Below are 25,850 nucleotides of genomic sequence, written 5' to 3'. Positions count from 1 at the left end.
CCGGTGGGCTCAACGGCGGAGGCGGAGCAGGCGATGGAGGAGGCGACCCAACAGCCCCCGCAGAGGGTCGAGGCGGCGCTGGGGTCCGACGAGGGCTGGCCGGCACCGATGGACACGGGGGCCGTGCCACCGCCGTTGCATAGGACGAGGGGCGCAGTGCAGAAGGTGTTGTGTCCCCGTTTGGGGTAAGTGTTTTGTCGACGGAGTTTGCAGTATCTTCCACTCGTTCCTTGGCCGTGTGCTGACTTCGTGAATGCCTTTGCCTTCAGCCGGAAGCGTCAGGCGGAAGCGCCCGCCCTGGCGCCACGTAAGGCGCTCAAGGTGAGCACCAGCTCCACCGCCCAATGGGTGATGGAGGCGCAAGCCGCCATACAGCATGGCGTGGCATCGGCGAGGGCCGACCCGAAGGAGCCGGATGCCCAAGGAGAGGCTACCGAGGCGGCCACGAAGCAAGCGGGGGAGGAGGCGCCTACGCCCCACGAGGCTCACTACAAGATTTTCGGTCTACTGCAACGCCGAAGAATTGCAACGTAGAAAATTTGGTTGCCAGAGATTGTTGTATTACAACCATTCTAAAAAATGGTAGCGATACATGCCTTTAATACAACGGTTTTCAAGATGTTGCAAAGCTCTGTTGCATTTGGTGGACGATATTGCAATGGTGAAAAATGGTTGCAGTAGACTTGATTTTGGTTGCAATTGTGTGGTAGTACTGCAACTACATTTACGTTAGTTGCATTTGGTTTTGACTATTGCTACGGTTTTTTTGTGTTGCATAAAATTTGACAAGCGTTGCAAATGCTAGATACTTAATGCAACGAGAACTCTTGGAGGCGAAGCAAAAGTGGGGGTCAATTGCAACCTTTTTTGGCAGTTGCAATATACTTTGATATTGTTGCAAGTGCTAAATTTTATTGCAACGAAATCTATGGGGTCGAAGCGAAAATTGTGTTCAAGTGCAACGCTTATTTTTGGTTGCAATATACTTTGATAATTGCAACGAATTTAAAACTTAAAAAAAGTATGGAAAGAAAAGAATTGGGGACGCATATATTAAAATTAAAAAGTGCTCCCCACAGGATTCGAACCATGGAGCTCTGGTTCAGATAAAACCTTCTCCACCACTGCGCTATGTAGGTGTGTTCATTGTAACTCAGGTTTTAATTTATTTGATATGATTGAAGACCTTATGAGTTATAAAATGCCCCAACCCTGGCCCCATCTCTGCATCTCTGTCCTTATGCCTGGTGTCTGAAACTTTCTGTTAAGTAGTAGTTGCTGTTAAGTACTTGATGTTAAGTATGCGTGGATGTTAATTAGTACTTGAAGTTGTACCGGGGTGGTTGGTCACTTTGTTAGCGATAGTAAATGCCTAACCGTGCACCATCGGTCACATGGTGACCACGCTAATGAACCTTTCCTTGTCCAAACATTTGCCGACCGGTGATTACTCTTGGGCAATCGTGATTTTTATTTCAAAACTTTCCACTTACCTCTTTATTTCAAATACTTAAAACATTTATCTCAAGAGGTATTCATTAGCATAACGAACATTAAGGTTCCATGCAACGGTTCAAACTTAACCATGTCATCAGTTCAAAAGAAAAAAAAATAAAGTGCGACATATGCATATGAAGGACAAGTGACCCTTCCCACCAAACAGTGCAACAAAAAAATTGTCTTCAAGCAAAGAAATCATCTTCTATATTTTCTTCCATGACTGGTGCAATAACCCCATCATCAATGTAGGTGTCATCATTGTCAGAATCATCATCACCAATATAGTCATCAACAGGGCCGGGAATTGCTTCGCTACGCACTTGATTAATAATGGCGGCAGAACCAGTTGTGCCTGCCCTATCTTGTCTTGACCAGTTTAAGAATTCCTGACCTTGGCCTGATTCATTCATTTCTTGGATTCCCACATCAAGTGCATCGGCGTCATTTCCTGTGTCTGGCATGGAAAACAAATTTCTTGGTCTCACCAAAACAACAGTAGACCATCTCGGCTTGTTCACGATAGGGACATAAAACACCGGTTCAGCGTTTGAAGCAAGAATGTAAGGTTCATCTGAATATCTGAACATGGAAGTAGCAATGTCGATAATACCAAATTTATCCCTAGTGTACCCTCTGCTTCTGCTGGTACTGGTAGCCGGCACATCATACCAATCACACTGAAATAATATAACTTCTTTTTCTTGTGGGAATTCTAGTGAGATTATATTTCTAATGACTCCATACCAGGTCATGTTGCCTGTACTATCGTCACCCTTCACAAGGACACCAGAATTTTGTGTCACGAGACTTTTCTCTATGGCAGCTGTCCGAAATAGCCAATTATTGATGTGCACTCTATTCAACACACGAGCTCGAGGGTCAGGTCCTTGAGAAAGGGCATGCATCAGTTTACTTGCTTCCCCTTTCTCATATAGTTTTGCTATCTGCAATTTAAAAATCAAGTTAGACATCTACCGGTTAATTACTACGTCGGTCTGACCATAAAGTTGAATTTAAAAATATAAAATAATACTACATACCTCGATTTCAAACCATCTTACAAAATGCTCCTTGTGTCGTTTTTTAATGTTAATTGAACTATCCCTTGTTAGTTGTGTCTTATGCTCCCTACATCAGAGTGCACCAAATTATTAGTTGATGCCACAAACAAATAGATAAAAGATAAATTTAGTGGTAAAAATTGCGACTTACTCTACCCATTTCCTGGCTTCATCACAATTAGTAATTATGTAGTGCCTCATCTTTTGAAGTTCAACTTTCTCCAAATTCTTAAGCTTATTTCGTCTCCTCTTGTAATCAATTTCACTAAATATGCTTAGACCACTTGGAGGCTCATTCACAACTGTATATTCATGATGATCAGCTCGACTCAGCTTGGTGTCGACGTCGAAGAATCGAGAGCAAAATGTAAGACACTCCTCAGCTATGTATGCCTCGGCTATTGATCCTTCTGGTTGTGCCTTGTTCCTGACATATCCTTTAGCAGTACGTAGATACCTCTCTACTGGATACATCCATCTATAACACACGGGCCCTCCTAGTTTAGCCTCTTCAACTAGATGGATCGGCAAATGAATCATTATGTCAAAAAATGCAGGCGGGAAAACCATCTCAAGCTGACAAAGAGTCTCTTTAATTGAACTGTCTAGTTTGTCAAGATCTGCTGGCAACAACTCATTTGAACAAAGTGCACTGAAGAACCTACTGAGCTCAATCAATGGCCTGGCAACATCTTCTGGCAAAATCCTTCTAATGACTAAGGGCAATAGTTTTTGTAGAATAATATGGTAGTCATGAGTTTTGAGTCCAGACACCTTACATGTTTTATCGTCAACACATCTCTTTAAATTGGAGCAGAACCCATCAGGCATCTTCACTCCTTGAAGAAATTGGCATAAAATCCTCTTGTCATCCTTGTCTAGAGAGTACAACGCTGCTAGCAAGGTGTACGTGTCATCATCAATCACAGGATGCTGATCTTGCCTGATCCCAAGATGTTCCATGTCAAGGCGGGCATTCTCGCTGTCCTTACATTTCCCTTCAATTTCAAGCAAAGTCCCTAATATGCTCTCGCATATGTTTTTCTCAATATGCATCACGTCCAAATTATGCCTTATGAGCAAAGAAGACCAGTAGGGGAGCTGAAAAAAATACTCTTCTTCCTCCAATTGTGCCATCTTGCGTCTTCATCACGCTTCCTCTTTTTTGATATGTCCTTTCCAAATCCCGTTGGATGAAAAGTTGCATATTGGTCTAATACATCTTGACCAGACAGTGGAACTGGAGCCTCCCTGGTTTCCTCTTCATTGTTGAAGCTCATCTTGTTCATGCACCATGGATGGTCTAAGGGCAAAAACCGATGATGTCCCATGTAGCAGAACTTCTTCCCATGTTTCAACCACAAATAATCTGTATCCTTGTGACAGTAAGGACATGCAAATTTTCCTTTTGTGCTCCAACTAGAAAGCATCGCATATGCAGGGAAGTCATTGATTGTCCAAAGTAGCATAGCACGGAGTGTAAAGTTTTCCTTTGCCTTTACATCCCTACAATTAACACCAGTATTCCATAGCGCCTTCAACTCATCAATGAGGGGCCTCAAGTAAACATCAATATTCATTCCAGGAGTTTTCTTGCCAGGTATCAACATCGACATGATCCAATAAGATTGTTTCTCATACAACCAAGGAGGCAAATTGTAAGGTATTAGGATAACAGGCCAACAACTGTAAGTAACATTTTGCATACCAAATGGGTTGAAGCCATCAGAAGCAAGACCCAGTCGAACATTACGAGCTTCTTTAAATCGTGGAAACATATTGTCCACGTGCTTCCATGCCCTGGAGTCAGCAGGATGACGTAGTTTGCCATCATCTATTCTTCCTTCCTCATGCCAACGCATTTCTGATGACGTGCTCTCTGACATGTACAATCTGCGTAGCCGAGGTGTGAGAGGGAAGTACCGAAGGATTTTGACTGGGACACGACGACGTTTCTTATCATGACCATCGTTCACATGGCCATCACCACGGTCATCTGTTTTCCACCTAGATGCTTTACATTTGGGGCATATATCCAGCTTCTCATATTCCTTCCAAAATAACACACAATGATTCTCACATGCATCTATCTTGATATAGTCCAAGCCTAGATCGCGAACCACCCTTTGCACTTTCTCCATTGTGTTTGGGACACAATGACCTTTAGGGAGAAACTTTGAGATCAGAAAGAGTACCCCCTCCAATGCTTTGTTACTTATCCCATACATGCACTTAACCTGGAAAAGTTCCACAATAAAAGATATCTTTGTACCATCTTCGCAACCTGGATATAATTCCTTTTTTGCCTCCTGTAGTAACTTGAAGAAGACCTTGGCTTGCTCGTTCGGCTCGTCTTCATCACCGATCTCTCCTCGTATTTCACCTCTGATTAGGGATTTAATCAAATTACTGGCCTCATCATCTTCACTCGGTGCGCCGCCTTCTTCATTGTCTACTCCAGAATCATGTGGTGCACCTTCATCATCGTTCTGTACTTGTACATCTGCTGCTGCTGGGTCGTCATTGTGTACTTGTACATCACTAGGTCATGCATCTTCATTGTGAAAAACCACATCAGCTGAACCTTCCCCTTCCATTATAAAACTTTCAGCAAACCCTGTTGAAAGGACATGAATCTGAAGCACAGCCCATGTTCTGTGTGACATGCATAGACATTTACGGCATGGACATGCTGCAGTTCCACCCCTCGAAGTGCCACTATATGTCCTGTCCAAAAACTACATGAATTTGTTCTGCCACTCGGTTGAAGAACGAGGCAAGCGCATCCAACTCCTATCATCGCCTGACATCTGCGTGATGAAGATGAACGATGATCACCAATTTAGCCAGCGTATTTACATACATAATTGAACTATATATGTGCAGCCCATAGTGATCTCGTACCTTTCGCCGTGAGGACGGCTTGTCTGATTGATCGATCGACGTGGAAATCAGGGCAGAAATCAGCTATACTCTACCTAAATTAATCACATTACAGCACAATTAGCGAGCTATAGGGTAATACAAATTAGACATCGGAGGCTGGGAGCTTTTGATTCTCATACCTTCAAAACTGATTCTGTGATCCACGGGTTGCACCTCTATGGAGGTCCGAAGGGCAGTGGAGCGGAGGTCGGAGGAGTCCAGATGCCGAGCAGTGGCGGCGGTCGCCCTCACCCCCGTGCGCAGCGCCCCCTGAGGATTGCGACTCCACCCTCGTTCGCAGCGCCCCCTGAATCAGCGAATATACACTTCCAATTTTCAATTACATGCCATGCCTCCACCCTGAGGATCGCGACTCCCCTGAATAAGCGAGTCAGGCAGGGACGGACTGGGTGGGCTGTGGGCAAGTGGCCATGCCCTGCGTCCGAGCCGCACGTATACCTGAAGTGGCGGACCGTCTGGGTCGTTTGGCGGACCGTCCGGTGGGTTGGTAGGCAGCGCATCAGAAAATGACAGAATTAACGGCGGACCGTCCGCGACCTGTGGAGGACCGTCCGCGCGTGTCGGGCGGAAGTGGACCCACCCGGGACCGAGCCTTATCTGGATGGAGTCAACATCCCTCCCTTCCAACCACACCAGACCGCCTCTCCCCCCTTTCTTCTTGACCGCAAGCACCAAAAAGGGAGAAAGGGACCCCTCCTTAGGGAAGGATTTGGCGCGCTCCCCGGACCATCCGAGCTCTTCTTTGGACACTCCGCGTTCTCCTTCATCATGTCCTCTCGGTATTTCATCGAATCCTCTATTGGTTTTCTTGGATTTCACTCATGAACATGATTAGGGTTTGATGTTGGGATTTCGATTTCATCTATGGATTCCTGCAAATAGTTATGGGAATGTGTTGCTAGAGTCAAGAGGATTCTACCCTAATTAATTGGTGCAAATTCATTGGTTAAATTTGGAGATCGATTGATGGATAGATGGACGGTTACTGTTTCTGTTCGTGGCCGCACAGTGTACCGCGGACCGTCCGCCCCTTACTGGCGGACCGTCCGCAGGTCACTGGTGACTGCAAACTGAGCAGCAGCCTTTTCTTGTTGGTTCCCATAACTCTCAAATATAAATGCATATACTTATGACTTGTTTTTGACAGTGCTACAAAGGGAAGAAGCAGAGGTAGAGCTGGGGGGAGAACATCAAAAAGGGCAAGACAAGAACGTTCCGACCCAAGTGATGATGATTATGAACAAAGTAACGATGAGTCAAGGGTTGACACAGACATGGAAGAGGAAGAGAGTGAAGATGAGTTAGTGGACACTCAGGCTCATGGAGGTGGCAGGGTGTGGAATACAACCACATACAAGAGAGATCGAGCTCCAGATCAATATGAACTTGCGCGTGACACAGAAAATCTTTTCTTCCATACTCAAGTTCAAGAAGATGCCTTCTATGGTCACTTGGTTCACAAGGTTGTATTCAAACATCAAAGGATTGACTGGTATTATATGGCAGAGTATGATGTGATGAGTGGGCTTGTGCCAAGATTTGAAACTCTTGGGCTCAGAGATTTTCTTGAACATAAGTGTGATTGGAATGATACAGTCATCCGTCAATTCTATGCCACAGTAGAAGTCGACATGATCAATGAAACTCTCTTTTGGATGACAGGAAAGCAAAGGTATGAGGCTACCTTTAGGGAGTTTGCAACAGTCAATGAGTTAGATTATGACTTTATCATTACTCATAGCCATGACATTACTGATGAAGCCACACTTGGTATTAATGATATTATCCGTTTCTATGAGCCCACTAGGACCGGAATTCATAGAGTGTTTGAAAAATCTATTGGTCTTAGGCATCATCCAGCTGTCATATTAAAAATAGCTCGTACCACTATTCTTCCAAAGAGTGGTTTCAAAGATGGATTTGTTGGATGGCATAGAAATTTTGTAAAACATGTCATGGACAATGAAAGAATGGATGTTGTGGCCTTGATTATGTATGAGCTGTTAGAGAAGAAAACTGATTTTGAGTCAAATATCTACTATGCTCCTTACATAATGTCTCTTATCTTGGAAAAGACGAAGTTCAAAGGTCATTGTGATGTGAAGCACACTCTTTATAGACCCTACAAGAATATTCCGGATTTCATTAATAGACCATTGACACCCTTCTTGGAGGGAGATTTGTAGGGTGGTGTGGAAGCTCCAGCTGCTCCACATTCTCAGGGGGACGGTGCTCAAGCACCTCATCATGATGCTCATGCCATGCCACCTCCTCCACCTCCACCTCTGCAGCCACAGTGGGCTCCTCCTCCAGGGTACTTTGATCCTTACTTTGCATCCATGCAGCAGTCTATGAACACTCAGTTTCAGCAGATGCAAATGGGTTTTGAGAACCATTTTGAGGCTTATGGACAGCAAATGCTTAACCATTTTGAGTCTATGCAGCATGGTTTTCAGCAGCAGCTAGACGCCCGTTTTACTAGCTTTGGGCAACACATTCATGACACCATGTATCAGCCCATGATGAACCGATTGGAGCATGTTAACACTAGTCTTCACGCTGATATTGATGCTCTCAATGATCGTTTTGATGACTTGACTACCACTGATGAGTACCAGGAGTTAGCTCATCAGCAGCAGCAGCTTCAGACAGATTTTCGTTCCTTCACTGATCACTTCCACAGTTATTTTCCGGCCCCGACTCCACCTCCACAGTTCTATCCACATCAGCCATATTATCCTCAGCCGCCACCGGGTGAACCTCCTCAGGATGATTAACTCCTTTTGGTCATTGATGGCAAAGGGGGAGAAGATTTGGAGTGATCAAGATAGGGGGAGCTTCTTCTTGGAAGAATCATGATCATGGAAGGGACTACAGAATCATGATCATGGAAGGGACTATTGCATTTACTTTATGTTATTCACTTTGGCTTGTAATAATGTTGCACTTTGGCTTGTAATAATGTTGCACTTCTGTCATGGAAAGAACTATCTTGGTTTGTTGAACCTCTTTAATGCTTATCTTTTGTGATTAAACTCTCCTGCTCACATGAAATTTCTGCATTAATTTTACTGTTATATTCAAGATTCAAACTCGAGGCATTTGGTTCCAATAACTTATTTTGTTGAATTGCATCACCAATTGGTTTTCTTTCCTATGTGCCTAACTTTTATTTTTTTGGAAAACACAATGTGAAGCCCCATGGCCCCACTGATAACTTTATTTAATACTGACATAAAAGCTTCGCACCTCATTAAAAAACATTGCCATTATCCATGGAATTACATACATATCAGACGACATATATCGTAACTATCACTTATTTGTAATGAAGTCAAATGTGGGTGCAACTTAACTTCATCATGCCACTCAATATGCTACACTTTATGGGTTTATCTACCAATTTATCAATGCATATCATTTATACTCAATTCCATGCCCTACATATATACCATTCACGTGGTTCACTTATGCAGAAATCCTTCCCACACTTGGCATGAGTGAGAATTAGGGAGAACAAAAGAAACTTATATTACTTTGTAAGTTTGAGTCATCTGGGACTGAGTGGCACCAAGAAAGCAATGTTGGCTTCATCGAAATATGTATCCGGATGCAAAAGCAAAATTTGATTGAGTCCAGCAGCGTTTCATAGAAGTTTGGGTGTCTACTCTTGTCGGTACCCCTCATGACGTGGCACTCCGAGCAACTGAGTTTCCTTAACTTCTCGCAAGAGAGCATGGTAAAAACCATCCGGCAACGTCTCTTTTGTCATGTCGAGATGCTAGCTCACCAAGTCAGCTACGTTCTGGCGTGCAATGGCTGATTGGCTTCCTACGTCTGGTTGGTGGTTTCCACAACGACAAGTCGACAACCATGCATGGATGCAGTAGGAAACAGTAGATTTGAACACGAACACACCAGCTCGATGTACGGAGGAACACAAAAATGTGATCTGCTAGCGCATTTATTTAGGATTATATTTATTATAATTTCATGTAAATTTTTTAAATTAAACCAGATTCCAAATTAAAGCTTGACAAAGAAACGCAAATGCATTAAATAATTAAGCTTCCATTCTCTTCCCACTTTGTGAACATTATCGAGACACTTGTAACAACCAAAGTAAATCCGATTTAGAGTATTTGCATATCCAAAGTTTACTCTCGTCTCTTTATGAAAATTGACGAGCCGTACGAAACCAAGCAAACCTTTTCACTACTGGACGCAGGGTTGAAAGCATCTAGGCCCCTAATTTGTGTTTTGGTAATTAATGACTATCAGGGTGGACTAACAATTTCTTGAGATGTGAGAATAGGTTAGTCCCGGATATGAGTTGAGCCAAAAAGGGTGTCTTGGCGATAGTTTGAAATCTTTGAATCTAAAGAAGCTCAAGGCAAAGGTATAAGATAGGGTTTTTCTATTTTACCGGTCAAAAGGTGATTAGAGGATGAAAATCGACCGGATTTATAGGCTAGATAGCCGTACTATCAAGAGGGGTCAATTTCATTTGCTTGACGGTTATATAGTGCCACTTTGCTTGAACAATTGCATTGCATGCATGAGGGCTAACCTCTTTTGAAAAAGTGCAAAAAGAAGTTGAGAAAAATCTTTTTTTTGAGAAAAGTAAACTAGTGAGCGGCGGACGGTCCGCTCCTATGAGAGGACGGTCCGCAGGTCTTTTTCTCTGCGCAAAATCTGACCAAGTCCCAGGCATGGCCTGATAAAAAAATTGCCCGGCAGACCGTCCGCGACCAGCAGCGGACTGTCCGCAGGCAAGTTTTTTCTGCGGCGGACTGTTCTGGCGGACCGTTTAGACAGAGGTGCGTTTTTGAGGTTAGAGGCAACTTTTGTAGGCGGACGGTCCGCAGGCAAAAGAGACATGTTTTTTAGCCTTGACCGAGTGGTGCGTTTTGTGTGGCGGACGGTTCGGCCCTTGTGGCGGACGGTCCGTGACGAAAAACTCTCGCGCGCGCCCATCCCCGTTTCCTCCCCCCACGCCGCCCCCTTTTATTTCGCGACTTCCTCATCTACCACGTCGCCGCCCCACACGCGCTTCCTCATCTACCACGTCGCCGCCTCCACACGGTTAGGGTTTTTGGATTCCACCAAAGAGAAGTCGAACATGACGACAACTCCAACGAGTGGAACACCTCCGTCCTCGACGTCGATGCGCACACCTGCAGGAGCAGGGATGCCAACAACTCCAGCGGCGGCGGCGACGCCGGCAAGTTCATCCAGACCCAACGCCACCATGTCCCTTTTTGGGGCAACACGTTCGTCCGGGACGCCAACAACTCCGGCGGCGGCGGCGGCGGCGCCGGCAAGTTCATACAGACCCAACGCCACCATGTCCCTTTTTGGGGCAACACGGTCATCCGGGTCGACAGCAACACTTGGTGATCAACAAGAGAGCTCCCTGCCAATCAATGAGACCAATGATAGGTAACACCTATTGGCTTCCTATTTTTGGATTCAACATCTCGGGTTTAGAGTTTTAGATATATAATCTTGAAAATGTTCTGGGAAAAATGTAGCCTAAGAGCATCGACGCTGCAGGGACATGCAGGAAGCAGTGCGCCATGGGGATAATGTAGATCGAATGCCTGGGATTAATGATATGTAGGGATTAATGAGTTTGGTCTCTGTCCATACACATAGTATACATATTTCTAATTTAGAATGGGACTGTAAGCATTTCCTATCAATTAAGCTAAGAAGAACAAGTGTGCAATATTTAGTGTTTCCTAGTATAAATATTTTTTTGGTTTACTTTAATTTCAGTCATGGGGGTGCACATATAGTTCAAATAAGTGGCACTAAGTTTTAATTACTTTCTCTGTCTGTACACATACTATATGTACACTGGTTTCCTTTTAAGTATATTGTTGTATCATCACTAGTGCTTAAGTTTGATACTATTGTAATATTTGGCAGCTCGGATCAAACATGGACTCTCTATTTCACTTGCGAGGGATTGCCGGGGGGGCAAGAGTCTTCTACTATTACAATCACTAGGGCTGATCTCACCCTGAGTAACTTGCTTGCAATGAAATTACAATTGGGGTATAGGGTAAGGGACTATTTGTACTACAAGAGGAGATGTGGTAATGCAGCAACATTACACGAAATCGAAGAAGTCAATGCAGATGCTATGATAGCATGTAATGAGGAGGAAAGACAGGTCAGACTATTGCTGTCCAAGGAACAAAAAATAGACCAGAATGTGAACATAACACCCTTGAAAGTACCTGGAAGGAGACCCATTAGGGAAGAGAATATAGATGAAGATGAGGAGTCAATTGATGCTTACAAGGAATGGTTGCACGTCATGCATAAGGAAAACCGATTCACGGGTAAGTGTTATGTTGGACTCCTATATATTTCAAAATTGTTGTATTATTTTATATTGGAGAAGCCTTTGTACTAATATTAGCTTGGCTGACCCAGATTTGAAAGATATCGACAGGGATGACACCACCAAAACTTACAAAGAATGGTTAAGGGTGCAAGGACAACTGAATGATATTAGTAATATAACATCTGTCCCTACATGTCTATTGTTAATATTCCTTCACAAACATATCATATCTTACACAAGTGACCAATATTTTCTGCAGTGGCATATGTGGACAGTAATCATCATACAGATGTAGTACTTTCAAGTGAAGATAGCAACCCCACACCGCCAGTAAACAGACCATCTCATGCTCGGCGTTTCATTCCACAGGGAGAGGGAACTAGTAAGTAATGAATATTTTCAATTTATTGTGAGGTTCAATTAATTTTAAACTATGTCAATAGTTTTTTAAGTGTTTTGCTTTGTATATAATTGTTTTTCATGGACAAGACTCCAAAAAGAGGAAGCCAAGAGGTAACTTGAAAGGATGGACAGCAACAAACAAGAGAACCAGGGAGGCGTCTCAGAAGCTTAGCATCCAGTTCTCTAGGCTTGGAGGACCTGTAGGTTCAAACAAACGAATATTTGTTGATGAAATAACACTGTTCACAAGGAAAAGAGCACCTCTCATCGGAGTAAGAACATGGAGAGATATCCATGTGGATGTCAAAATTGCAATAGCAAACGATGTGCTGGTAAGCTTCTGTTATCCATGTGGATGTCAAAATTTCAATACCAAATTATTGTTTAAGAAGTAATTTATTTAGGCTTTACCTTGAGCAGGCTAAGTGGGACCTTGAGGATAACGAGGCGAACAGAATCAAGATATGGACGGTGGCTAATGACCGTTACAAAGGATGGCGATCTACATTTAGTGCTACCTACAAGGCGTACACCACCTATGAAGAGAGAATGAGACATAGGCCAGAAGAATTAGACATTGTTGAGTGGCACTATCTGGTGTTGTATTTTGGCACCGAAGAATTCCAGGTTTGTTCCCAATTTTTAAAAAAACTTGCCAATTCCACTTCTGACGTCAAGGTTTATGTTTTGCGCACTGCTGATTTTATAAAAATCAAATCATTGCTGGTTCTGTGCATAGGATTAGCAATAAGAATTCTCAGAATCGGCACAATCGACAGATACACCATGTTACAGGATCAAAGGGTTTTTCTCAATTGAGCTATGAGAAGGTAAAAAATTATGTCACAAGGTTTTCCTTCAGGCATTTTTTTTATGGTTTGTGCTTGTGCCCCCGAATGACAATGACATGATATTGTTATAACCTATATAGTCTTTGTATTTGATAGAGATATTTAGCCCACTGCCCACTACAAAAAAATATATTTTGCATCCTTGTATACAGAAAGCTGAAAAGTACTAAAACTAATGTGTGCCAACAAAAAGAAGAACTTGGATTCCTGTACTTTTTCAATACCAATAAATATTTCTGTTATCTTCTGTTTTTAAATTCGTGGTGGATATCTTCCTGATCTTTACAGTTTATAAAAGCTTCTACATTTCACTAGATTATGAAATATGGCTAATTTTTTTACATTCTTGCCTAATTAGAGGGACCAACTAACTGGTGAAGAGCCAAATGATATGGAGCTTTTTATGATGACCCACCAACAAAATGGACAATGGACAAGCGAGGAATCTAGGGAAGTCTATGTGAGTATTAAACAGTTTTTACAACCCTTATTAAGTGATGCAACTGTCCTCGCTTAGAATTAAAGTTTTAATTAACTAAATGTCTTTGCTTTGTTAGGACAATGCAACCAGGAAGATTATGGAGCTGGAGTCAAGGCCTGACGCAAATGTCGTCTCAGACTTGGAGCAGAACCAGATTTTCCAATCAACCTACAAGGAAACGAGAAAAATCAAATCAAACAAGATGCATGCTAATGGTTACCTTGCAAGGTACCCAACTAGAAAGGAGCTACTATCGGAGGACTACCAGCGCAGACTGCAACAGGAGGAAGCCCTCATTGAATCGTTTGGACGGCTGCAAGATAGACTAGAAGCTCAAGAAGTTGAAAGGGAAGCCGAGAGGCAAGAACATAGGCGTCAGCTTGAACAGATGAACAAGGAAAGGGAGGCTGATAGAGAAGCACTTAGGCAAGCTATGTTAATGTTGCAAGCAGCCCAACAGCAAGCTTCAGTACAAAAGGTAATATTAACAACATCTATGTTCTCATAGTTTATTGAACTGAAAATCATGATCTTGAATCCAATTCGAAATGCAGGCTAGCACAATTGTGGAGCCAACTGAAAATGTTGCTGCTGCTGCAACAATTGAGGGGACACAAAATGTAACAACTACAATGGGAGAACACATGATGCATAGTCAGCAGGTAGTTTGATGATAATTGAAGAATGTTTAATTGTAACATGCATGTCATATTCTTGTCAAGGGGTGTAATTTTTACCACCAACCATTTATTTTCAGGTTACCCAAGAAACCAGCCAGCCAGAACAACAACCCCCTTCTTCCGCAGCTAAAGAACGTCTCACTAGAGGGCGCATGACTAGAAGTAATTTGGCAGCGAATTCGGGTGCTGTTTATACTACAGCAAAGCAACTGAAGGAAACTACGGCTAGGAAAAGATCTGCATTGTCCAAAAAAAATACACAGGTACTATGTGAAACCTTTTATCTCTCTTTGCATTAAAAAGGAACATATAGTCCTTTTGGAGAAGTACATAGCTATTCTTTTGTTCTGCTCCTAAATATGGTCCAGGCTTAGTTTCCTCTTGCTGATTAGAAATATATATGGATGTGTTTGTGCTCATAAAATGTCTTGGGAGGCAGCTGCATGTATGTTTATATTTGCTTTACACTTCAAAGTTCATGGTTGATAGTACTGCAGCTCACAGAACTCTAGTACTGCAGCTCGTGTTTTGCTTCAGTGTTCAATTAGCTTTGCCACCACTAGTCTCAGTTTAACTAATGCATGTCAATGATTTTTTCAGGAGGAATCTTGAGTTTGAGAAGGAGCATGCGAATGGTGGGACGATGGCCAACATACATATCAAGGGAACCTTCGCTGCTACAGTAGACATTAGTCTTTTGATTCGAATGAGTTCAAACAGTTGTCTGTGCTTAACACATTATTATGTGTTAAGCTATCTACTTGTGTTCTCATTTAGTTTGACACTCGGTGTGTTTTGTTAAAGATTTTGTATGAACAAATTATATTTCGTTTTAATGGATGTCGATGCTTCCTTCATTATGTATTTGTCGTTTTGCGATTATTAATTTAAGCTACCAAACAAAGTGTCGCAACATGAATTATTAATATATTAATCTGGCGTTGCAATATATGATGGCACATATAACAACCACATTTAGTCGTGGCAATAGGTACGATAATCATGGCAATAGAGAAACTATCTCTTGCAACTACAAAAAGATGACGGTGGCAATAGAGGAATCTACCTATAGCAACCAGATAGTTAGTAACGTGGCAATAGATGACCTGTCTGTAGCAACCAACCTAAGTAATGTGGCAATAGCCTATGCCATCTATAGCAACCATTCAGAAACGTGGCAATATACGACCTCTCTGTAGCAACCAACCTGAAGAGATGTTGCAATAACCTAAGCCACCTATAGCAACCATTTAGGCGACGTGGCAATAGAGAATCTCTATTGCAATGCTTTCTCTGCGTAGCAACAACCACGATTGCAACACCTGTGTTGCGTTGCGCTTGCATTGTGTTGCTACACGACCAGCGTGTCGCAATACGTATCGCTAGCAACGCCTAGTTCATTGCAATTGATACTATTACCACACCCATAGTGGTTGCAATTGCTTTTGTTACAACACTCACCAGGTGTTGCAAAAGCGTCAAAAGTGTTGCAATAGAGGGGCTGTGTGTCGCAACTAAAATGTAACCCATTGCATTATGCTATTGCTACCCTTACAAGTGCAACGACATTTAACCAAAAAAAATTGGTAGCAAAATTACTATGGCTACCATTTTTGGGTCTTTTGCTACACTTTTTTGGCGTTGCAGTAGACCGAAAATCTTGTAGTGGCTGAGGCTCGTGAGTCAGATGAAGCCGAGGCGCCCTCAGTCGCTGAGGCCACCAAGGGCGAGGGCGAGGCCCCTAGGACCTCTGAGGCTGAGGCGATGGAGGCCGGGGCGTCCAGGACCACCGAGGCCGAGGTGGCAGAGGCCGGAGCTCCCGGGACCACCGAGGCTGAGGTGGCGGAGGCTGGCGTGGGCGCGGTGGAGCCGGCGGCCCAGGAAGCGGAAAATGAGGCGGGGAAAGCTTCAGTACCGCCCCCGGTCCAAGACCCACCGCTGTCGCAGGAGAGCACCCGGGAAGTGGAGGTCCATTCGATCTCCTCCGACGATACTTCCCGGGGGAAGGAGGTGGCAGATGCCGAGGCGGCCAGCACCGTGGAGCAGCCGGCTCCGACTTCTGGCGAGGGAAGCTCAGCCCTCGTGTGGGTGCAACCCGAGCCCCACGGGTGGGATCACCCGCGTGTCTTGTGGCAGAGCCAGGACAACCCTGAGGGGGAGCCTCTATTCGCCCTCAAGGACGCGACTGAGGGGGGCGCTGGGACTCCTTCGAGCAATTTCGCCAGCTGGCGGAGCGGTCGCTACGAACAGCGCTGTCCGTCATGGCCGACGATCTACCCGGGGTTGCCCAGGTGCGCGCTTTGTTTCCCGGCGTTGTGTCGTCTTTTTCCGAGTTTTCTCGCAGTGCTTGACGTCCGTTCTGCCTATCCAGGAGCTCAAGGCCCGGTCCCTCGGGAAGTCATTGTTCCTCCGGCGGGAGAGGGACGTCTGGGACCAGCTTCGACGGCAGAAGGACTTACTCGCCAATGCCAATGAGCTTCTAGCGGCGCGGAGCGTGGAGCGCGGAGGTGGAGGACCTCCGCCTTCGCTGTGCTGATATGAAGGCCAAGGCAGCCATGGCTTAGGAGCAGGCCACCCCTTTGGCGGCGCGGATCAAGTTGCTGGAGGAGGAGCTAACCCAGGTGGCCGGCGAGCGGGACACCTTCAGGTTCCGGGCCGAACAAGTGGAGGCCTCTGCCAAGGCCGTCGCCGAGCAGCTCAGGGCGGAGCAGGGCGCGCACCTGCTGACGAAAGGTGCTCTGGCTGAGGCCCTCAAGGTGGCCGAGGCCACCTGGATCGAGGCCTTAGCCTGGAAGGAAAAGGCCGAGGGTGAGTCCCGTTGAGCCGCGCCCCTTGTTTTATTTGCTTTTCTTGCGTTCGACCCCTAACTCCCCGATGTGACGCAGGGCTGGAGAGGGAGGCTTCTAGGGCGGCCAAGGCCTCTCGAATTGAGGTCAAGGACTAGAGGGAGAAAGCCAAGGGTGAGTCTCGTGGGCTTGCGCCCCTGTTCAGCTTGTTTCCTTTTGTGCTTAACCCCGTCCCGCTTGTCTTGGCGTAGGGTTGGAGAAGGAGGTCTCTCGGGCAGCTGAGGCCTCCGTTGAGGTGCAAGCGGTGCTCGAGGCCGAGATCCAGGAGCACAACGCGCTGCAGAGCACCGCCCGTACCGCCTATGAGGCCCTAGAGGTCGGGGGGTCGAATCGGGCAGCTCCCTCGGGAGTCGCTTGATCGCGTTGAGCGGCCGAGTCCACGAGCGACTCCGGGGGGCGCTGCATATGGGCGTCAAGCGCGCCCTGGCCGTTGTCTCCTCGCACTATGCCGGCATCGACCTCAAGGCCATCAGCGACGGTTACGTCTTGGCTGAGGATGACGAGGAGGCCGAGGCTGAGGTCATGAAGCTGGTGGAGGCGGCCGAGGCCCCTGGCACGGCGCTGGCCAAGCTATTCGAAGAGGAGGTGGTTCCTCCTGCACCGACCGCCGATGCTGGCGACCCTAAGTTCTGACCTGGGCCAAAGGGGCCATGTAAACAGATTAGGATTTAGATTATTGTACCGTAACGCTTGAGGCCGTTGAGGCCTTTTTTGAAGTACTTATGCGTCTACGATTTTTAATCGTTTTTTGTTGTATTTCGGAGCCTCTGCCCTCTGTCTCGTCTCTGAACATATCACTTTGCAAAAAACTTCCTCGGAGCCTAAGCTACCCCTCGGGCAAAAGGTGGTGAGGGAGATGCCATAGCCGAGAGGCATAGGCCGTCTCGTGGCTCGGCCGGCCTTTTGGCCCTGAGACAGACTTTTAGTCCTTAGGTTTTTTACAATCGATTTGTTAGAGCACGCTAGAGAGTTTGGCGTAGAAATTTTTTTGAAAAAATGACTAAAAATGGTGCCTGGGACTTAGGGGGGGTCCCCCCCCTTCTAGCCCCTGAGGGAGGCTCGGTTCTGCAGAGGCAGAGCCAAGTCTCCCTTGTAGCGTTATCGTAACGTTGATTCCCCATCGATAGGTTCGGGGTGTTTCTCAAAAAATTAAAACAACTAAAGAATGCTTCTTTATTGTATTTCGAGAAACAATGTATAGAATGCTTGGAAATTTAAGGGTAGAAGCGACGTAGCTGTTCTATGTTCCAAGCGTTGGTGAGGATTTCACCCTTCTCGTTGGCCAGCTTGTAGGTCCTGGGCTTTAGCACTTGGGCGACGATGTACGACCCTTCCCATGGCGCGGTCAGCTTGTGGCGGCCCTTGTTGCTCTACCTCAGTCTCAGCACTAGGTCGCCCACCTTTAGGTCTCGGCTTCGAATGCGTCGGGCTTGATAGCGTCGTAGGGCTTGCTGGTACTTGGCCGAGTGTAGCAGCGCGACGTCTCGGGCTTCCTCCAGTTGATCGAGGGCGTCCTCGTGGGTAGTGCGGTTGCCTTGCTCGTTGTAGGCCTGTAGCCTCGGGGAACCGTATTCCAAATCAGTGGGGAGGATGGCCTCGGCCCCATAGACCAGGAAGAACGGTGTGAACCTCGTGGCTCGGCTCGGAGTATTCCTCAGGCTCCAGATGATAGACAGGAGTTCGGCAAGCCATTTCTTGCCAAATTTCTTCAACTGGTCATATATTCTTGGCTTGAGGCCCTGTAGGATCATGCCGTTGGCACGTTCTACTTGGCATTTTGTCCTAGGGTGTCCTACGGCCGACCAGGCCACACGGATGTGGTGGTCATCGTAGAACGTCAGGAACTTGTGGCTAGTGAATTGTGTCCCGTTATCAGTGATGATGGTGTTTGGAACCCCGAACTTGTGGATGATATCAGTGAAGAACAGCACCGCTTGCTCGGATTTGATTCGATTGATCGGACGAGCCTCGATCCACTTGGAGAATTTATCGATCGCTACCAGTAGATGGGTATAGTCCCCGGGGGCCATCTGCAGAGGCCCAACCATGTCGAGTCCCCATACGGCAAATGGCCATGTAATGGGGATGGTTTGGAGGGCTTGGGCCGGGAGGTGCGTCTATCGTGCATAGTACTGGCATCCCTCGCAGGAGCGTACCAGCTTGGTGGCGTCAGCAACCGCCGTTGGCCAGTAGAATCCTTGGCGGAAGGCATTTCCAACGAGCGTCCGAGGCACTGCATGGTGCCCGCAGGCTCCTACGTGTAAGTTCCAAAGTAGGGCTTGAACTACCTCGGTGGTGATGCATCGTTGGAGGATGCCAGATGGGCTTCGCCTGTACAACTCGCCGTTGCTGAGGACGTAAGTTTTGGCTCATCGCGCAAGCCGTCGGGCTTTGGTCCTGTCTGCAGGAAGCTCTCCTCGAACAAGGCAATCGAGGAACGGGACTCGCCAGTCCGTGCCCTAATTGGCCTCGGGAGGCTCCGCGTTGACTTCCATGGCCTCGAGCTCGGCCGCAGGGGCCTCGGTGATAGAGAGGGCCTCGGGCCCTGTGATGGGCTCGACCGGTGGGCCCTCTCCCACCGCCGAGGCGTAGTTGACGGAAGGCTTGTGGAGGTCTCTAGCAAAGACGTTCGGGGGAACCGGGGCCCGTGCCGACGCCATCTTTGCCAGTTCGTCCACGGCCTCGTTGAATTTTCGCGCAATGTGGTTGAGTCGCGCCTGCCCCGGTCTTCATCAGGGACCCGTCAAAGTACATGGTCTAGCATTCCGCCTGGATTTGAGCAGGTGGCAGTTGGGTGTCGGTCCACTCTACCACAAAATCGGTCAAGACCTGGGATTTGATTGCTTTCCGAGGCACAAAAGATAGGGCTTCTCCCATGAGTTCCACGGCCCACTTGGCTATTCTACCCGAGGCCTCCCGGTTCTGGATTATCTCTACCAGAGGGAAAGACGACACCACGGTCACCGGGTGGGACTCAAAGTAGTGACGCAACTTGCGTTGAGCCAAGACTATGGCATAGATCAGCTTCTGGATGTGGGGGTAGCGTGTCTTAGTCTCGAAGAGCACCTCGCTGATGAAGTAAACAGGTCGTTGGACGGGTAAAGTGTGCCCCTCTTCCCGCCTCTCGACCACTACGGCCGCGCTGACCACTTGGGTCGATGCGACGACGTAGAGTAAGAGGGCCTCGCCCTTGGTCGGTGGTACTAGGACGGGAGGATTGGTGAGCAGTGCCTTGAGCTTGGTGAAGGCTTCTTCAGCCTCGGGGGTCCAAGAAAAGCATTCGGATTTCCTCAAGAGGCGGTACAGAGGCAAGCCTTTTTCGCCAAGGCGTGAGATGAAGCGGCTCAGGGCCGCCAGGCATCCCATAACCCTCTGCGCTCCCTTGAGGTCTTGGATTGGTCCCATGTTGGTCATGGCCGAGACCTTTTCTGGGTTGGCCTCGATGCCGCGCTCTGAGACTATAAATCCCAAGAGCATGCCTCGGGGGACCCCGAAGACACATTTCTTGGGGTTGAGCTTGATGCCCTTCTCTCTGAGGCATTTGAAGGCTATCTCCAAATCATCGACGAGATCACTGGCCCTTCTGGACTTGACCACGATGTCGTCCATGTAGGCCTCGACGGTTCGCCTGATGTGCTCGCCAAAGACCTGGGTCATGCATCGCTGGTATGTGGCCCCTGTGTTTCTGAGGCCGAATGGCATAGTCACATAGCAGTACATGCCGAATGGTGTGATGAAAGAAGTCGCGAGCTGGTCGGATTCTTTCATCTTGATTTGATGGTAACCGGAATACGCATCAAGGAAAGATAGGGTTTCGCATCCCGCAGTGGAGTCAATGATTTGGTCGATTCAAGGTAGTGGGAATGGGACTTTTGGACATGCTTTATTCAAACTGGTGTAGTCTACACACATCCCCCACTTCCTGTTTTTCTTCTTAACTAATACAGGATTAGCTAACCACTCCGGATGGGATACTTTCTTGATGAATCCGGCCATCAAAAGCTTCTGCACCTCCTCACCGATGGCCCTACGCTTTTCCTCGTCAAATTGGCGCAGGCGCTGCCTCACCGGTCTGGAGCTGGCCCGGATGTCCAAGGCGTGCTCGGTGACTTCCCTTGGTATGCCCGGCATGTCCGAGGGACTCCATGCGAATACATTGGCATTCACACGGAGAAAGTTGACGAGCACGGCTTCCTATTTGCTATCGAGGGTGGCGCTGATCCTCAGCGCACGGTCGTTGGAACAGGTGGGGTCGACCGGGACGAGTTTGACGGCCTCTGCGGGCTCGAAAGTCCCGACATGACGCTTGGAGTCAGGTGCCTCGCTGCCAAGTCGGTCGAGGTTGATGATGAGGGTCTCGGCCTCCATGAGAGCCTCGGCATACTCAATGCATTCGACGTCGTAGTCGTATGCATGCTCGTACATGGACTCGACAGTGATGACGCCGTTGGGGTCCGGCATCTTGAGCTTGAGGTAGGTGTAGTTGGGGATCGCCATGAACTTGGCGTAGCACGGGCGCCCCAGGATGGCATGGTAGGCCCCCTTGAACCCAACCACCTCGAAGGTGAGGACCTCCTTGCGGTAGTTGGAGGGAGTGCCGAAGCAGACGGGCAAGTCGATGCACCCGAGGGGTCACGTGCGTTTCCCTGGCACGATGCCGTGGAAGGGCGCGGCATCGCCTTGGAGCCGTGATCGGTTGAGCCCTAGGAGTTCTAGGGTGTTGGCATAGAGGATGTTGAGGCCGCTGCCTCCGTCCATCAACACCTTGGTGAGCTGGGTGTTGCCGATGATCGGGTCGATGACGAGTGGGTACTGCCCGGGGTTTGGGACGTAATCGGGGTGGTCATCCTGATCAAAGGTGATTGCCTCCCAAGACCAGTCGAGGTACAGGGGAGTGGCCACCTTAACCGAGAAGACCTCCCGGTGCTCCCTCTTTCACTGATGTGCTGTGAGGCACGCTGAAGGCCCGCCAAAGATCATGAAGGCGTTGTACACCTCAGGGAACCCGTCGTCCTTGTCGTCGTCCCTGTCGCCGGTGCCCTTCTTCTTAGCATCGTCGTAGGGGAGCTCGAGCTTGGCGTAGTAACATCGGAGCATGGTGCACTCTTCGAGGGTGTGCTTCACCGGGCCCTGGTGGTAAGGGCAGGGCTTCTTCAGCATGTCATCGAAGAGCCCGGGGCCTCTGACAGGGCCTCGAGGAATCTTGCAATCTGCGACCGCGACGAGACCGGCCTCGAGGACCTCCTACTTCCCCTAGCGCCCCTTTTTCTTTTTCTTGGGGAGGTGGGGAGCCGAGGCCCCAGGGGCCTCGTCCCTCCGCTTCCCCTTGGCATCATTGTCGGGGAAGATGGCGCCGACAGCCTCCTCGCCCGAGGCGAAGTTGGTGGCGATGTCGAGGAGCGCGGCCGCCGAGGTTGGCACGTTTCGGCCTAACTCTCAGACCAGGTCTTGGCAGGAGGTGCCAGAGAGGAATGCCTGGACGATTTCTGAGTCGCCGACGCTGGGCAACTCGGTGCATTGCTTGGAGAAGCATCGGATGAAGTCTCGGAGAGACTCGTTCGGCTTCTGGCGACAACTCTTGAGGTCCTAGGAGTTCCCAGGGCGCACGTATGTGCCCTGGAAATTCCCAACGAAGACCTTTACCAAGTCACGCCAGTTGTGGATCTGTGAGGGAGGGAGGTGTTCGAGCCAGGCTCGCACCGAGTCTAACAGGAACAATTGGAGGTTGCGGATGATGAGCAGGTCATTGTCCGTGCCGCCTAGCTGATAGGCCAGGCGGTAATCGGCTAGCCACAGCTCGGGATTGGTCTCGTCGCTGTACTTTGTGAGGTTGGCCGGTTGGCGAAACCAGGCTGGGAAGTGAGCGCCACAGATGGCCTTGCTGAAGACTCGAGGGCCAGGTGGCCCAGGAGAAGGACTACGGTCCTCTCCACTGTCATAGCGACCGCCTCGGTGCGGGTGGTAGCCTCGGGCGGGCCCCTCATTGTCGTGGCGCCGTCGCCAGCTGACCACATCGTGGTCGCCTTGTGCCTCACGTCGGTCGCCAAGGCGATCGTGCACCGAGGGGGGCCTGTTGGTCGTTAGTGCCCAAGCAGGCTCGGGACAAAACGAGGCATCTCTACCCTGCCGAGGCGATGCTGTGGGTAGTTCCGAGGCGCCTCCGCACCGTCGAGAGGTAGAACTTTCGGCCTGCTATACCGCAGCGGTCTCGAGGAGGTCTCAGAGCTCGCCGTGGACCAGTCGCCCCTCCGTGGTAGAGGGCTCGGGCATAGTCCAGAGTAGCATCGCTGCTGCCGTGACGTTCTGGCTAGCGCGATTGAAGATAGGGGGTTGCTCGCCCCCTACGTCGTTGTTGATGCGGTGGTTGACGTCGCGAGCCCTCCGTCGGGCTGGTCCGCCATCACCGCGACCCCGCTGCTCTTGCTCGAGGGTGTCTCGGAGCTGCTGCAGAAGGAGTCGGTCCTGCTCGACCTTGGCCTGGAGCTCACGGAGCTACTCTAGGTCAAGGCGTCGAAGTTCCTCATGGGTGGGGTTCTCGTTCCGCGCTGCTGGAGGCTCGATGCGTGGAGGTGTGGGGTCGCCTGCCCCTCACGTGGTGGGAAGCGACTGCCCGCCCCTTTGTCCTCGTCGCCCATGCTCGGCATCCCGAACTCAACATAGAAGCACTCACGTGTGGGATCGTAAGTGCCTTCGTCGTCGGAGTCGGGGTAGCCGAGGCAGTAGTCGCTCGCGGCCATGAAGCGGCACATGGCTTCAGGGTCGCGAAGCCCAGAGAAGTCCACTCCGGCCCACGTCTCGTCCTCCTTCGAGGAGTCAGCGTGGGTGTGGGTCGAGGTCGTGGCGTCGAGGTCGAGGGTGAAGCGTTGGTGGCATCCTGAGGGCTCCGCGTGAGCGGAAGCGTAGGCGGCGGTGGTGTTGCCAAACCCGAAGGGGTACGGGGATGGTGCCATCGCCGGGCTTTGCTCCGCTGGAGTCGATTCCTCAGGAGGTGGCGAGGCAGAGCTTGATGACGGGGCGTCGCTGCGCGCCACCAGCGTCTTTCCCTTGCCCAGGCTTAAGCTGGACAGGTCCCCAACCAGGGACTCCGTACCAACAGACGGGCATGGGATACCGGCGGAGCGCGGTGCGTTGCCCTGAGCTCGCGCGGTGTCGGGGTGGTCCCGCTCGCGTCGTGCCTGGCGAGCGCGACAAGAGCGGCGGCCCGGGCGCCGTCTGCGCCTGGGCTGCTGGTGCGTGATGTCGTCTTTGGTCGGTGGGGCTCTGGGTGTGAGGAGTACCATATCATACTCAGATCCTAGAGACATGAACTCTAGGCTCCCGAACCAGATCACCGTGCCGAGATGAAGTGGTCGCACGGGGTCTGCCATCCGGAACTTGTTGGGATGACGAAGCTGACACACAGTATGGCCCCTATCTGGCGCTCCAACTATCGGTGTTTCGGACCCGGGGGGTCCTCAACCAACTAGTGAAATGTACTGCGTGCCCCTAATCCCGGATGGTGATGCAAAGAGACACAATGTTTATACTGGTTCAGGCAGTAGGTGCCCTACGTCCAGTCTGAGAGATCGATCTTGTATTCCTTGCACCGAGGTGCTTGTAGTAGGGGTTTACAAGCAGGGCGAGAGAGGGAGCTAGCCCCAGGTCTCTGCGTAGTGGCGTGAGTCGCTCGTTCGTCTGTTTGTGTGTGTCTGAGTCTACGTTCGTCTGTGCATGTGTCTGAGTCTACGTTTGTCTGTGCGTGTGTCTGAGTCTACGTTCGTCTGTGCGTGTGTCTGAGTCTACGTTCGTCTGTGCGTGTGAGCCCGTCCCTAGAAACGGCCCCGGTCACTCCCTTTTATAGTTGAAGGGGGGGACAGAGGCGATACATGTGTTCGCTACGTGGCGTTTTTGTGAGCGGAGGCGGTATGTCCGAGCCCTGTAGCTTGTCACTGCGGCGGCATGGTCGACGGAGTGGTCTTGTCCTCGATGCACTGGAGCGACGTGCTGGTCACGCCCGGTCCTGTGCGACGTGGGAGCTCCTGTGACGGCTTGACGCAAGACATGGCGCATACTGTGGACGATGTGTGGGTCGCTGTATGTTGTCAACGTAGAGAGCCGAGGCCTAGTTGGTGCAGAGGCTGAACCATCGTGGGGGGGCTCGGCGAGCGCGAGTCCCGAGGCTGACGAGACCCCGAAGCGGATAGCCGAGGCTCGGAGGGAGCAGTTGGTCTTGTACGCTGATTCCGAGGCTACAGGGGCCCGGACATGACTCTCCACGCTGCGCTGTCCTTGAAGCAGGTGGGGTTAGGCAGCACAGTGCCGCATGGGTGTCCATCGTGGGCACAGTGCCGAGCACAGCGGTCGGTAACCCCTGCCCCGTCCTGTCCCAGACGGCATGGCGTCGATGTGACCCACATCGCGTCGGCCACTCCGCTGTGTCGAGCCGTCGTTCGGCTGATATCGCGAGAGCGGTTGAACGCGTTAGTTGGACGTGACGTCCTGTCAGAGAAGTTGGTCAAGGTGAAGGCGACGGGGTTGTTGCCGAGCCGGCCTCGAGCGAGGCAGAGAATCGGCAACTCGTCCGAGGCCTTACGGACGGGGCCTCGGGCGAGTCGGAGAATCGATACCTCGTCCGAGGCCTTACGTGCGGAGCCTCGAGCGAGGCGGAGAACCGGCACCTCATCCGAGGCTTTACGGTTTCCTTTTGGGCCGAGCCCGCCTCGGATGAGCCCGGATATTGTTCGAG

The 25,850-nt window shown here is 49.3% G+C and overlaps 1 protein-coding gene and 1 long non-coding RNA gene across 2 annotated transcripts; one reads left to right on the top strand and one right to left on the bottom strand.

The window, feature by feature from the left end:
• Window positions 1-2,315: 2,315 nt before the first annotated feature.
• Window positions 2,316-2,801, bottom strand: LOC136505231 (uncharacterized). Its single transcript, XR_010771141.1, has 3 exons — window positions 2,713-2,801; window positions 2,541-2,628; window positions 2,316-2,444 (listed from the first exon to the last, which is right to left on the bottom strand). It is a non-coding gene; the product is annotated as an uncharacterized lncRNA (long non-coding RNA).
• Window positions 2,802-12,876: 10,075 nt separating this feature from the next.
• Window positions 12,877-17,223, top strand: LOC136503769 (uncharacterized). The gene is made up of 9 exons (XM_066498741.1): window positions 12,877-12,894; window positions 13,477-13,578; window positions 13,676-14,077; window positions 14,154-14,261; window positions 14,357-14,542; window positions 15,930-16,367; window positions 16,651-16,773; window positions 16,844-17,087; window positions 17,165-17,223. Exons 2-9 carry the CDS (start codon window positions 13,510-13,512, stop codon window positions 17,221-17,223), a joined length of 1,629 nt encoding a protein of 542 aa, XP_066354838.1. The 5' UTR covers window positions 12,877-12,894; window positions 13,477-13,509.
• Window positions 17,224-25,850: the final 8,627 nt, after the last annotated feature.

The sequence above is a fragment of the Miscanthus floridulus genome, chromosome 14 (genome assembly GCF_019320115.1).
Source record: "Miscanthus floridulus cultivar M001 chromosome 14, ASM1932011v1, whole genome shotgun sequence".
NCBI lineage: Eukaryota > Viridiplantae > Streptophyta > Magnoliopsida > Poales > Poaceae > Miscanthus > Miscanthus floridulus.
Note: the sequence above shows the minus strand (reverse complement) of the source record. Positions and strands in the feature narration are given on the sequence as shown.